Source organism: Silurus aristotelis (assembly GCF_946808225.1).
Source record: "Silurus aristotelis genome assembly, chromosome: 2".
Lineage (NCBI taxonomy): Eukaryota > Metazoa > Chordata > Actinopteri > Siluriformes > Siluridae > Silurus > Silurus aristotelis.
This window is the reverse complement of record NC_139575.1, coordinates 32,379,085-32,393,950: the sequence shown is the minus strand read 5'-3', so window position 1 is coordinate 32,393,950 and position 14,866 is coordinate 32,379,085. Positions and strand designations below refer to the sequence as shown.

At 38.6% G+C, this 14,866-nt stretch overlaps 2 protein-coding genes across 3 annotated transcripts in view; both read right to left on the bottom strand.

The window, feature by feature from the left end:
- The window catches only part of gca (grancalcin), a 16,259-nt gene extending 13,728 nt beyond the window's left edge, over positions 1–2,531 (bottom strand). Inside the window, exon 1 of the mRNA XM_083534587.1 lies at positions 2,373–2,531. Within this exon, the coding sequence (XP_083390713.1) occupies positions 2,373–2,393 (21 nt within the window). The 5' untranslated portion in view covers positions 2,394–2,531. The remainder of the gene's footprint in view (positions 1–2,372) is intronic.
- Positions 2,532–5,135: 2,604 nt separating this feature from the next.
- On the bottom strand, positions 5,136–12,644 carry etv5b (ETS variant transcription factor 5b). 2 transcript variants are annotated; one of them, XM_083533380.1, is made up of 12 exons: positions 12,490–12,644; positions 10,935–11,078; positions 10,574–10,661; positions 10,393–10,440; positions 10,205–10,252; positions 8,949–9,072; positions 8,582–8,851; positions 7,657–7,946; positions 7,416–7,478; positions 7,040–7,278; positions 6,855–6,962; positions 5,136–6,555 (listed from the first exon to the last, which is right to left on the bottom strand). In XM_083533380.1, exons 2-12 carry the CDS (start codon positions 10,980–10,982, stop codon positions 6,322–6,324), a joined length of 1,560 nt encoding a protein of 519 aa, XP_083389506.1. In that variant the 5' UTR covers positions 10,983–11,078; positions 12,490–12,644; the 3' UTR covers positions 5,136–6,321. The 2 variants fall into 2 exon arrangements, with proteins under 2 accessions (XP_083389506.1, XP_083389507.1); XM_083533381.1 differs by having other exon boundaries at positions 6,861–6,962; positions 12,490–12,639.
- Between the last annotated feature and the right edge of the window lie 2,222 nt (positions 12,645–14,866).

Sequence of the window (14,866 nt, the reverse complement as noted above, 5' to 3'; positions counted from 1 at the left end):
CAGTTGCCAAAAGAAATTGCATTGGATTGGATTTCCCCAAAGCAGCATTTGTTTCTTGTTTCTCACAGCTCCATTTGATCACTTACAATCAGAAACACCACTTTTACCACAACGAAATACTCTAAAGTCTTCTACACAAGCAGAATTGATTACTGGTAGCTAAATACTCGGGTAGCTATACAACACAGCGTTGTCTCGCTTTTGTGTTTATCGGCTTGTTTTTTTACCACACAGCCATGAAAAAAATAAATTTTTATATATATATATATATATATATATATATATATATATGCTGACATTTGTATGTATAATTAATAGATTTAGTTCAATTCTACTATAGTGCTGTTTTTATCAACAGGGCATAAAATAAAACCTTCAATGAACAAGCCTGTCTTGAGGCACTGTGGTTGTAATATAGCAAAAACGTAAAAAAGTGAATCATGGGGACGCTCTGGAAACCGCTTCTTTAGAACACAATTCCGATATCCCACCGACACACCTATTCTCTGAGAAATGTTTTTCCGAAGAATTTCCAGTTTTTTAGTCAGGTTTAGACGTGTTCCGATGCTGTAGAATGACTGGTAAACATTTGTGTGAAAGGGTTCGAGCTTGTTGCTGCAAATTGGGTAAAGAAATGCAACATTACACAAAATATAGAAAACAATCCTGCTGGAATTTCTGAATGAAACAACAGTGCAGTCACACTCATTAAAGTATTAAAAGAAATCCCTAATGTTCTGATTATACATTAAGAAAAAGCAAACTAATACTTTTTTTTTTTATCTCTGGTGAACTAGATTATATTTAATACTTCTTTCCTCAGCATGGACATCTATTTTTACCCACAGTGCCAACTCCTTGCTGATAACCATTCAAGTAGGATTTTTTACATTGTTAAACTCGAGGTCCCAACCTGTACTTCCCAACCTCGAACCAAAGAAGGAAAAGCCCATTCAAAATCCCTTTTAAACTCAAATTTAAAAGAACTTCAATTTCCAGCATAGTTTACAGAATTATATCTAATTAACACTGGTGCGTACAGCGTCAGAAGTAAAATAACACTTCTTACATTGAATGAGATTTTAATCTAGAATTTATGACACAGATCACAGTCGGAAAATATACACCATTTATCACAGTCAGCAGTCAGTTGGCTAACTTGTTGCTTAAAAAAAAAAAAAGAGTCTTCACTGTTTCATCGTGTGCCAAAATTAATAAGATCGTTCCAGCCACTGGGATACGGCTTATGACGTTTGCACACAAGTTACCTTTTCAGGTCTACCTACTGAGAATAATGCAGCGGCACTTTAGTGTTTTGTCTGTCCAACCCTTTCGGCTCAAAAGCATTCTTTGATGGCACAACCATCATCCCGTTCTCGCTCATCACATGCCATTTCGCCGAGCTCTAGCCATCTCTGTATCTCAACGGTGTTATCAATTGTGCATCATGTCATTTCAGATTTCAGTGGATTTTTTTTTTTTTTTTTTAATATGACAAACGAAGCAAGAAATCAAGCTCTTGCTCATTTGTTCTTAAGACTCTCAACACACCAAAATTTTTGATTTTCTCCTATAGTAACTGCTCTGGAAGTGCCTCCCAATGACGTCAGAAGGGGCACACCATCACTAACACCTCAGGAAATAACAGAGGTCCAGCATCAGCCATTAAATGATCACCAGCGCATGTGTTACAGTAGAAACACATTTGATGTTTTTTAGGGTGGAGGTTTCCTTAAACAAAACAACTTCCTGAAGAACAAGAAGAAAAAAAAAACAGCCTTAGGTTAGGCTTTAGATGTTAGGCCACTTCCTACCTGGAAGCAAGATGATCAAATGGAAAAAACATGCCGAGGGTTTGTTTTTCCCCCAAAGAGACTTCAATGTTTAATTACACCAGTACCATGACATGTTTCTTCCTTATATATCTTTATCTGAATATACACACTTCGGCCTAAAAAAAAAAATAGATGGAGATGGGGGGGGTCCGTCTTCATTCTTCCCCATGCAATCAGAGGCAAGCGTCCAGTAATTATTGAATGTTTATGTATGTGAATATATAATGATGATAAATATAAGCTTGTGTTTAGATAAATACCCAGTCTTCTTTCGTTTTGCCCTGCCCAAGGCACGGATCCTAGCACCCCTCGCCCACCTACCCCTGATCAGCTGGGCATTTCATCAACTATCGCGTTAAATAGCAACTCTCTCAACCTGTTTAAAACTATAATGTACAATTAGGTCTATTTTTTTAGCCAAAATACCGATATTATCCCACATCCCATTAGAAAACACGTCCACTTCCGCTTGAAATTTCGTACGATCATTAAAGACATGCGCAAAAGTGCGATAAAGAACTACAAGGGAAAACTCACTCCGCTGTAAGGGTACGCCATGTCCCGCGATCGCACTGCCAGGAAACGAAATTTGAGAAAAGATCCGTGTGAAGTTGTGAAAACTATTTCCACTGAAAGCTTCGGGTTACCCTGGCGTTATTTCGATAAATCCCGCCTCCCGCGCTATGATTGGATGGACAGCTGTTCACTCACAGCTGAGTGACGCTGCTATTGGCAGGTCACTCTGTCACTCAATGATCGGGTGCCATGAGGGGGTGGGATCGCGGTCTGGGGTTGGTGGGTGGAGGGAAAGGGGGCGTGTCACGTTCAATAACGTACATTATTTTATTGTTACCAAACCAAAAAAAAAAATAAATAAATAAATCTGATTGGTTAAAGCAACAGCTTCATGTAACTTGTGCTGAACGCTGCCAGCGATCACACTGTCCATTCTGAAGGCTCAATGCAGAGGCTTTGACCTCGGCAACACGTGACGTGAGGAGTGAAAACTGATTGGATAGAAACTCTAACGTAAACGTACACTCGGTTACACAAAAACTACGAAGGGTGGATTTGGAATTCGACTAAAAGAATCGGTACATGAATCACTAGAGAAGCGAATCTATTATATTCCAATTAAGAAAAATTTAATTGGAAGACAATGTGACAATGTGGAATTGTCTTTTATTTATTTAGTAGTACATTCAGATGAGTATATTGAGGCTGACTTTATGTGCAACCCATATTAGCTCATGATGAGAACTGCATGTCTAAGTACTGAATCATCAAATCACGTGACTCGGCTGTAAGGGAGCATGTCGTTAAGTGATGACACATTGAATAAACGCATATTTTTTTGTGGTAATTCTGTTTGAACGGAATTAAAAGATAGGGTCATTTTTATTAATGATTTCTGTAAACACCGCTACAAAATGGTGTGAACTATTTTTATTTTATTATAATTATAATAATAATAATTATTATTATTATTATTATTATTATTATTATTATTATTTGCTAAACCGGATGTTCTTGTTCGTTATGATCATCTACCTATCGGGCAAACCCGGAAGTGCGACGTTACAGTTTTCAGTAGCTGTCCTGGGTGTAATTAAAACAATAATTTTTTTTTTTTTTTTTTTGGTAATTAAAAAAGACAGAAATACAAATAAGAACCCTTAAAACATTATAATACAAAATATTTACTATATTATTATTTCATATGAATTTATTATAAATTACCTTAAATTTGGTATTCGAATTAAGATTTCATTTTACATTAACATGAAAAAGAAAGCAAGGTTCTTCTCAGCAACCAATAAATATATTTTTATTAATATTAATAAAATAATAAATATTTTTTGCAACGTGCAGTGATATATGTCGCCACCAGATGGCAATGTCTCCTGACACTAACCTCTTCTCTGTGTCCAAAAGTGTGTCTACCGAGGCAGCGAAATAAACGGAAAATATATGGTCACAATAAACACATTTAGCATAGTCAGCCCTGTAGACTTGGAGGAATTCTTTGCCATAAACAATTTTTGCAGTATTATCCTGCAGAAAGACTACCCTTTTGGAATACCATTGACATGAAGAGGTGTAACGTGGTCTACAAAATGTTTCTACAGGTGGTATATGTCAAAGCAACATCCACATGAATGCCAGGACCCAAGGTTTCCCAGCAGAACATTGCTCAGAGCAACACAACTGCCTCTGCCAGTTTACCTCGAACATTAGAATCATCAGACCAAGCCATTTTGTTAATTGCTTTGTGATCCAGTTCTGTAGCCATTGTAGATGATTTTGGCAGTGGACAGATGTGACCAGATGTGCTTGCCTACACTTCTTACATGGCTTCAATTAATCTTTCCTGCCCATGACCCTGTTCCCAGTTTATCAGTTATCAGAATACTCCACAATACCTGCCATTTGGAGACGCACTAATCCATTCATTTAGCCATCACAATCTGCCCCTTTTTAAAATAATTTAGGTACTTATGCCTATACACTTATTTCTTAGTGTATGGGATATGGTAACACATTTAATGGTGAAAAATAGGTCAAAATAATGTTTGGAATGTTGAGAATGATCTCTTTTCCTGGTCTGCACCAGTAAATCAAATGGTGTTTGACATTATTTGACATTCTAGGTACAGGTTTTGCATCAAACATTGGATGTTATGAAGGCATTGTCAGTTATACCATGAAATTGAAAAGGACCATTACTCACTTCTGATTAAGGATCAGAAAAGACTTCACAATATAATTCCAGTCTTCAACTGTCTAGATTCAGTGATCCTGTTCTGATTGTAACTCAGATTCTTGTTCTTGGTTATCAGAGTGAAACCCAATGAGATCTACTGTCTTCACCTGTGTCTCAGGGTGTTCTGGAGTTGCTTTACAGCTCACTACAGTTGTAAAGAGTGGTTATTTGAGTTGCTGTATCTTTCCTGTCAGCTCAAACCAACTAGCTATTTTACTCTGACCTCTTCCATCAGCAAAGTTTCCATGGTAAACATTACAAACGTCAAAACTCTTTGATTTCACATTTTTTTTCCCTTGTTGATAAGAACTTTTTTATTGCTATCTGCAGGATTGTATGCATTGCTTGGGCATTGGTAAGGTACAAGTGTTCCTAAGAAAGTGTTCAGATTTAGTGATATTTATGTCTGTACTTTTGAGAGTCACTAAATTCCTTGTGCGTCAACACACTTGACCAATAAACCTGATTCTGATTATAAAACTATTTAGGCTGATCTGGATTGTTATGTCATACCTCAGAAGAACAACATTACAAGGTTTAAGTGAAGCACAAAATAGTTTATTGTACCCAGTACAGATTATAAAGTATAATAGTGGATGTAAAGGTAACCCATAAACCCCATGTTACAGAGCTGTCACCCCACGTACTGCTGAATAAGACCCACTGGTAATCCATACCATTACAATTGCAAGCTTCTATGTCTCGGCAGTTATTAGAACATCTCTGTAATACAAGTTGGAGCACGAAAACCCAACACTGGGATAACTTTAGACAGCTATAGCAATGTTTAAATGATTAGATTGTCAGATACGTTTCTCTTAAATCCATATTTGAACAAGTTCGTTTTTTAAATGCAGGAAGTCCAATCCCCCCACATAGTAAGTTTATAAAAAAAAAAATAAAAAATAAAAATAAATAAAAAAGAGAGAGAAAAGTTAGATTTTCTGTCTAAATAGAGCCCAAGTTTCCACTGTGTAAATTTAACAAATATTTGAGCGAGAAAAGGTCGGAGTTATAGCTTGTGCAACAATGAAAACGAATGCAGGCATTTGCAAAAATATACTTATATAATATACATAGATTTTTACTCTTTTAATATTTCTACAAAAGAAGAAACGCTTGCACTTTTTTCAGGCTGGTAATAATAAAGCAGGTGCACATACTTGTCTGGAATATTATACAAACTTCCCATTAAAACATGTTACATACTTTAATAAATTCAGCATTTGGATAGCATTAAAAGATGCCAGACTTTTTTTTTCTTTTTTAAGAAATTTCACCTAAGCACAGAGCTGAGAAATACACAGCCAGGTTTAGACACAAGAAACAGTGCACAAAAGCCATTTTAGAGTATTCACTTAAAGATTTATACATAGAAAACCTGAAGCTGGTTCAAAAATATGGCAGCGCCCATTTTAGTGTTGACCGAAGTAAAAATAATTAAAATAAAATAAAAAGCATGCAAGACAAAATGTCATGTGCATTACAGTAGAGAATGTGTGTGCTTGGCAAAAACAGTTCAAAGGACATTATGAAGAGGATCAAAGGGCCGAACACAATACAGAAAAAAAAGATACAAGCATGTGTGTGTGATATTTATACATGCCAGTAAATTAGGTTTGTGTGTAAAAAGGAAATAAATCATGCATGTGAATGTGGACTTGTTTGGTCCTGCTCAATGAGTGGAGGTGATTCGAGAGTCCAATCGGAGATGAAAGCAGTTCAGAAAGCGTAGCCGTCAGGGAAAGACAGCCCTGCCAAGCATTGATCCCTGCCATCTACGCAAGAGGCTCTGCTGGCTTCATCGTAGTGGGAGAGAGGAACCGTGTCATCCTCGGGGACCTGCATCGCATCAGGGTCGGCTTTTAGGCATGGCCTCTGGTTATCGGGGAAGGCCATGGAGAAGAGCGCTTCTGGGTCGCATACAAACTTGTACACGTACCGCTCTCCTGCGACCTGTGTTCGAGAGAAACGCAGAAGTTGATTGAAAATTCCAATCAGAACTGAAAGAATTAGATAAGGTACGATTTTAGACTTGACTAGTTGTGTTGTTTAACAGGGAGGAATGCACAGATGAGTTTTGTTTTATAATATATTACCAGTTATCAAAAAGCATTTCATATGGACTTATGATAAAACATCAAGGGCTATACCACAAACTAATGGCATAAAATGTTACATATTACAACTAATCAGATGGGTTTCATGATGTAAACTACTCAAAAAAGAAAGGAAAAATTGGAACGGGAACGTGCCTTTACCTTCTGCATGATGCCCTTCTCATAGTAATAGCGGAGAGATCGGCTCAGCTTGTCATAATTCATGGCAGGCCTGTTTTTCTGAATTCCCCAGCGCCTGGCCACCTATACACACACACAAATTAGTTCTCTACACACAGGAAAAAACATACCAATTATGCAATCACATTCTCCAAACTGACCTCTTCAGGCTCAATGAGTTTAAACTCAAGCCCACGGCCGGTCCACGCGATGAAGTGGCTGTTGGATGGATCGTCCAAGAGCGTGACCAGAAATTGCCAGAGTTGCAGAGAGCCCCGCCTTTGGTATGGAGGCCCCTCCCTGAAGCTCACCCCTTCCTGTTTGCACTTTCCTTCGAGCCGCTCAGGCACAACACACGCGTCTTCGTAATAGAGGTGAGGCTCTCCATCATACATGAAGCCTGGATATGGAGGAAACATGAGAGCCTCAGGTTAACCTCAAAAGTCTCTGGAATGGCTGAAATCAACATTAAATTGATGGCGAAAACAAAGAAAGTGTAGGTGCAATTACTCTGAGTGAGAATGTATAAATCTTTACCTTCATTGTTAGCCTGATAAAAGTTCGATGACTTCCCAAAGGATGACTGACAATTCTGTATTTCTGCAATATGGGCAAACTCGATTTAGTTGGTTCAATTTATTCATGTTATGAACAACAAAAAAAAATAAAAAAATATCAACCACAATCAAAAGTTAACAATGACTCAAGTGAGCAATTGTGCTGTAGAACAAACAGAGAAAAAGTGAGTGTGGATACGGTGCAACCCATCATTGCTCACCAGAATCAATGCCAAATTCTCGAGGCTCCTGTTTGATGGGCATGTGATGGAACGATGAGACACGACTGGCTGCAACATTAGAGGCCCTATGTTCAGGGTACCGTGGGTCCACCATCTCTTGTTTAAAGCCCCGTGGAGGAAGTGGGATTACCGGCTCAGACATTTGGCGATGGTATTGCGGCCGGTTCTCTCGTGGAAAGTGGTTGGTGTTCTGCGGTGGGTATGGAGTCCCAGAGCGAGCATCGGGCTGTGGGAAAGGCAGACATGGCTCTGATAGTTGCCTGTGGAACCTACAGAAGGAATAAATACAAGAGTTAGCGTGGGCCTTTAACCTGTGGAATAAAAATAGCTTTTTCTTCTGGGTCAGCATGGAATCCTTAAGAGGTTAATACCCAAAGACTGAGCGAGAGCTGATTAGAGGACGACTAACTGCTCCAGCAGAAGACACACAGGAAATTAGACCGGTTAACTGATGCACCGAATCAACTCACATGTTCAAGATTTGTTTTATGTCATATAATGGTGTCCAAAAAACCCATTTTAAATAAATAATGTATTATTAATGTAAAGTATGATAATTAAATTATGTGCATCATTTTCAAGTGAGTGAATTGTTTGTAAAGTGCTGAAATAAAAGGTTTTAATTGAATATTTATTTAGGTTGTAGCTCTGATCCAGAAGTACTCCTGCCCATTTTGACCCTGCGCTCTAATACTGTACCAAGTAATCTGATCCAACTAATTAGCTGCTAATTTAACACGTGGTTTTAGCAAGTCTGTGCAGGAAAAACACACAAATGCTCGACTCCACAACCAGGTTTGAACTGCATGCGAATCCTAACACATCTATCATTCAGGATTTTAAATTAAGCATGTGGTGTCAGAAACTGGAGGTCTCTAAGAAACACTAGTATCTAGTATCATACCTGTGATCTGCATTGTAGGAGGCGTCTGGGTGAGTGACAGGTGGGCGGGGCACTGCAAAAGGTGGGCTTTGGCTTTGAACTGTGCTCTGTATTCTTTGATGAGTGTGGCCAGTCACAGCTAGTATCCCCTGTGTCTGAGTATGGACTGGAGGTGTGACTCTTTTCTGCAGGGGATGTGTCCCTGGGTTATGTGCAGAGTTGCAAGGTGATACAGGGGTAGGGGGTGATGTCAGGGGTTTACTGAATCCAAATGGCTTCCTTTCATAGGCACTGATGAGAAACAGACGTGTGGAAATGTCAGGGTTTTTTTTTTTTTTTTATACGCAGCATGTTTCAGTGTAACTACAACAAACATTAGAAAACATACCTGTAGCTGTAAAGGCACTTCTCTCCATATGGCGAGAGTCTTTGCTCTTGTCCACAGGGGGAAAAGTTTCTGCTTGGACTGTCTTCCCTTTTTACTTTGGTTTGTGGCGGGCCATGGAACATCACTACAAAAATGGAAAATAGTATTAATTTATGTCAGGTGGCTTTTAGAATCATTGCAACCAAATACCGTGAAATGAAACAGATGACTGACAAAAAACATTGCTAGATGATTGAAGTTCATGGAACCCAGTTTTGTATTGGGCAGCATTATTAAATGATGACAATTACATCACTATGGTTTAAAAAATGTGTTTATTTACTCATAAAACGTCATGGAACCTATAGATTTATGCATGATCTCAGTAAAAACGGCAATGTTTTTTCCCCCAGGCATGCTGAAAGGGGCTTCTGTGAGACTAATCAGCCCTCTGCCAAAGCCGTAGCACAATGTCAAACTAACACACACACACAAACAGACACCCTTACACAAACTAATGCATGTGCATATAGTCACTAGACACACAAAGTCACATTATCACTATAGAACACAAACATAATTGCACTTCAAAATCCAAAAGCCAAATGGGGGTTAAAAAAAAAAAAGCCTAACAAGGGGAAACAGAAGGACTAGTGTACCGCATATAATGAAGTGTGTGTGTGTATCCTGACCCATTAAAATGTCACAGTGCTGAAGGCCATGGTGATTTACGGCACTGCAGTCGGATGTTGGGGCCCTGCACAGCATCTATCCCTGAGTGAGCGCACACACTTCTTCAACCCAGAACACATTATAAGGAATGACACAGAGCCCACTGGGATCCTTTCAGTTGTAGGTTGTTTTTGTTTTTTTTTTATACCCCTAAATCTTATGCCAAAATCCAAAAGAGAAACAACTGCCTTTGGCGAGTACAATGGGCCTGGGATCGCTCACGAAAAACCTGATTTGCAAAGTCTTGTTTCATTATACAGAATTGAAAGTGGTGTTTTACAGATACACGTTTGTACCTTCCATGCTTTATTCTGAGACCTTAAATGCAACTAGGGTGGTTTTTTTTCCTTTCGAGTTCACCAATGACATTATTTGGCAATCTTGGGAAAGTACACAATAACTGGGTGTATAGTTCATGAACTGTGGATTGTTACACTACAGCCTGCAATTAATAATTGATAAATCACATGCAAAGTAGCACATTTTGGCAGACCTACAAACCCATCATATAACCCCAAATACTGTAACTTAGGTCAGATACTTACAGTTGTCCTGGAAATCTGGAACAAACTGTTCAGTGTCAGGTACTTGGGCTAGAGTGAGTAAAATAAACAAAATGTCTCATTGTAGTCATTGAACATTCAATACATGCACACCGATTTAACATATGGAATTCATTTTAGTCAGCTTTGAACTCAACGCAGTGATTTTAAACAGCGAATTGAAAGCTTACCTTCAGCTATCCATATTTCTTGCAGCCGACTCAGGTCCTGAAACAGCTCTGGGAAGGATGACGGTTAAATAAGAATTAGGCATGACAAAAGTTTTATGGTTTGTGCACGTTTGCCCGAACCTAATCCTTTTGTTTTATATTATACGGCCATATTCAGATGAGACAAAGTAACGCTGATTACCTTCGGTGTCTTGAGCGAGCTCACTGTCCATGAACTTCCTCTTTCTCTCACTCAGTGGCTTGCATGATGGCTCCTTGGTCTGACATTTCTGCAAACACGGATGATTGTGATTAAAAACAGTGGGCTTTGATAACTCCAAATAGCCGACTTCTAAATCTTATAATGAAATGTTGCCAGAATCTATACACTCTGATGAGTAAAATAAGATACTGCACCTTTCCTTACATAATCACAGTACATTTGTATGCCTTCCTTTTTTTTTCCTCAGGTCAGACACATACTAAAAGGCACATGAGGGTTTCACACCAATGGAAAAAAAAAAGTTTTGATTCAGTTCTAAGAAAGGCGTGATGAAACTTACATTAGGTGGCACCACAAAAGGGACCTGTTGATCATAAAAGCTGTCCATGCTGTGAGATGAACAGCACAGAGTGGACAAATCAAATGAGGGAACGATGGAGGGAGACACGTCTCTCAAGAGGCAGATCTCCACGCTGGTTAGGTCCTGATTGGGAAGAGCCGAGAAAAATTGCACTTAGAGAAGGATAAACACATAGGCAGCTGTCGGCAATCATCTCATGCCACGAGAGGACTGGAACAACTGTCCCTTTGATCATTTGTGTCCCACCAGTTTGTTTGTTTGTCCCTGCAACCCTTTAGAATCTCAGATAAAGAATGGGGATACCAGATTACAATGTGCATTATTTCACAACACAGATGTACACTTAGCATTAACCAGTGAGACATTTATAAACCAGAGTGCCTATTAAATGTCTATAATCTATAAGGACAGATTTCACCTCATACAACCTCAAATGTTTTAGACCATTATGAAATAACTAAATGCACTATTACAGTGCACTTTCACAGACAAAAGTAATAATAATAATAAAGGCACAGAATTATAAACCACAATGAAAGAGCAGAGAGGGGGGTGTCCAGTGATCAACCTACCACGTGAAGAACAGATTTCACATCATGCACACAGAAAAATTTTACACTCTTAAGGATGGATTAAAGGCACATTTTTCCCCAGGTAAAATAAGTAACAATGACGGCAAAAAAGAAGAAATGCATGCATGCATACTTAAAAACACAAGAAAATTAAAGGGTACAACTTGGTGTCTTTACTTCTGAGTGCTCGAGCGTGCGTGCTTTCTTTCTTCCTTTTTTTCCTGACCCAAGAACTAGATTATCATGCCATGAAAAAAAAAACCCTCACTGCAACCTTGGCAAACCGTGCACTAAAATAGGATGCAATTAAAAAACAGCCATCATTTACTGTTATTGCTTTCTAGATTATGAAACGGCCGTGAGCAGAAACCCAGGCTCTGCCCTCTATATAAATACAAGTGCATGCAATTTATACAGCAGTGAGCTCGCGCACTTGGTTTTAAAGTTTTAACGACCTTTGGGGGGATTAAAAACTCAGTAGAAGAATGGGTTAACTCGAAGACTGAGTTCAAGAAGTTCAGTCCCTCTGGCTTTTCTCTCCCCCTCTTTCTACACCCCCCCCCCCACTTGTTTTTCTCAATGAAGTGAAATTTGATCCTTCTGGCGCGGCGCGAGCGGAAAAAAAACTCGCTCCATTCATACAAATCCCGACACTGTGCGCAACTCGAGCGCAGCAAGGCGGCAAGGAAATTCGATTGAAAACCGCATGCAATACAAAGGACCCCGCATATTATATAATTTAATAAATAAAAATATATAACAATCAAAGCAAACAAACTAGCGCGAGGGGAAAATGGTGGAGCGAGATTCAGGCAAAGAAAATGGCGGAATCGCGAGCAGGGGGATAAACATCTATTTAAACTTCTCAACAACAAATAAAAAAAAAATACACAAAAAATAAAATCACCATTCCGTGTATTACCAGCAAACCTCAACAATATAATATATGCAAATATACTCACCCTTCTATACTTTAATCCTAATAAGTGTTTTAAAAAAAAATAAACAGGAATGCTTTAACTCCAAAGAAAAACACACGAGCCTGAGGGTGCACGCTTTGCTGCGCGCTTAGAAAACCTCAGTCAGACTGAAATTTTCTCAATGGAATCGCCTGCTCAGCCTAGGGCTGGTGCTTAACTCCAGAATGCATGCTCATTGGCTATTCTACACGCCACTCAAGTTATCGACCAATGAGCGCTCGCAAATGATTTACGTACGCACGAGACTGCGGGCAGCCAATAGCAGCGGGTCCTTTCCTGTTTTTATGAATGGCTGGGTTTCATTCAACAACCAGATGTTTCTCTAAGGTGGATGCTGCTCTTAAAGGGCCAGGCACGCATAAATTAAGGCCTGAAAACAACAGGGTGTTGTTGAAGTGTCCATTTCGCTTCAAGCAAGTCATTTTCATAGATTTTTTTTTTTTTACACATTCAACCTCCAAAAGACACTTCCTGCTTATCTCTTGACCATAGTTTTGACCGAAATTAGATTTGTAAGATTTTAAAACCTCTAGCAACTTCATAACCAATCTTTCTACATGAAAGAGTTCACAGATATTCACATGAATTCAGTACATATAATGTTGAAAAAGGGTAAGAAGGTCCTGCTTCTTACATTGTGCAGCTATGATCTTGATATAGTATATAACGGTACACATCATTGACACGTTTATGTCCACTTTAGGTGATCCTAAAAACCTTTTCAGTAGAGATCTTTCGTGATGAACGGAAGCACAAATCTTTAGCGCATTAGGCATACCTGTCTTTGTCTATCACGTGTAAGATTGTAAAATCTAAGGCATAGGAAAGACTAGGGGGGGAAACTCCACCGCAAGAAACCTCTTTAGTCTCTGATCTATTATTCATGTTTAGCCTTCAAAGGAATGGTATATCCCCATGCCAGACAGCACTGTCTGGTCTACATCTGCACTCACTTTCCTGCATCAGAAATTACGGAGGCCCGTTACTTTGGATACGTTTTACGCATTGGACCAGAACAGAAGGAATCGTAAATCATAAATGTAGTATACGGTCAATGTATTTTCACTTTCTTTCTTGAATATGTTGCCGGGACATAGGCAGTTTGGTGTTTAAACTCTTTGTACAACATCAACCCAGTAGACTTTTATCAATGTGTATGTGTGTGTGTGTGTGTGTGTGTGTGTTATTTACTCAACATAACGCATTACACTTCAGCTCTAAGGCAGCATTAAAGGCATGAATATATCATGTGTCCTTGTAAATAAGGCAATGACTCATCATTCTGTCATCTCTCTCTCTCTTTCTCTGTCTATCTGTGTCATCATTTTGTCATCTCTCTCTCTCTTTTTCTCTATCTATCTACCTATCTATATCTTTCTGTTTGCAATCTAAATTCGCAACAGACCGAGTGTCTATATAATCACCCATTTCTATGGGTAACTTTTTTTGTTTTATTTTATTAGATTTTTTTTTGTACAAAATCTCTAGCTGAGAACTATTCTGAACAAATTAATGAATTTCTTTTTTTAAAAGCTTTGACCCAAATATGCTGGTTTGCTCGGTCACAGTGTTCATGATTCCATGAAAATGAAAAGGTATCTTATAAATTTTGCTCCCCATCAATTTCCCTGTAATCCTGTTCTAAACATAGAAGTTGAACACTGACGTTATGTAACACCTTTATAACATTTATATTTGTGAAACCTTACAAATTGCAATTAGACCCCGGTAATGGCACAGTGAAAGATTAGGTAAAGACCACTAAATTGTCATTTTCACACATTATGAGAGAAAATAATTAATTGATAAATTTAATAACTATTTAGCCATATGACTTTAAACATGTTGTTGACTATATGGACACAGGTCATCACCAGTATCAAATCCTTGGTTTAAAAAAATTGACATGTACAGTTTGATAAAACCCTTAAAAAAAACCTTGCAATTTAAAGCTTAATTGTAGCCTGGTGACTCAGAGGGGGATTCATTAAGACGTGATGTCAGGATGTCACCTAATTTTCTTTCATTGTCTTTACCTCCAAAACATCTTCATATTGCCTGGGGGTGATATGAAAAGAATGAAAAGACTGTAGGTAAAGTGTAGGTCAAACTGAAGCCATGGAAGCTCACTCCAAACACTAAATCTAAATTCAGATTTTTTACCTTGACTGACTTATTTTTGGCTTCAGTACAACGATTCAGTTCATTCATCTGCTGTCATTTACTGCAGCTCCAGATAACACCTCACCCACACGTTCCTCTTTTTTCAACAACCTGAATGGCTGTGGTAGCCATGGATACACCTGAGAAATAGAAATAGAAAAGAGAGAGAGAGAGAGAGAGAGAGAGAGAGAGAGAG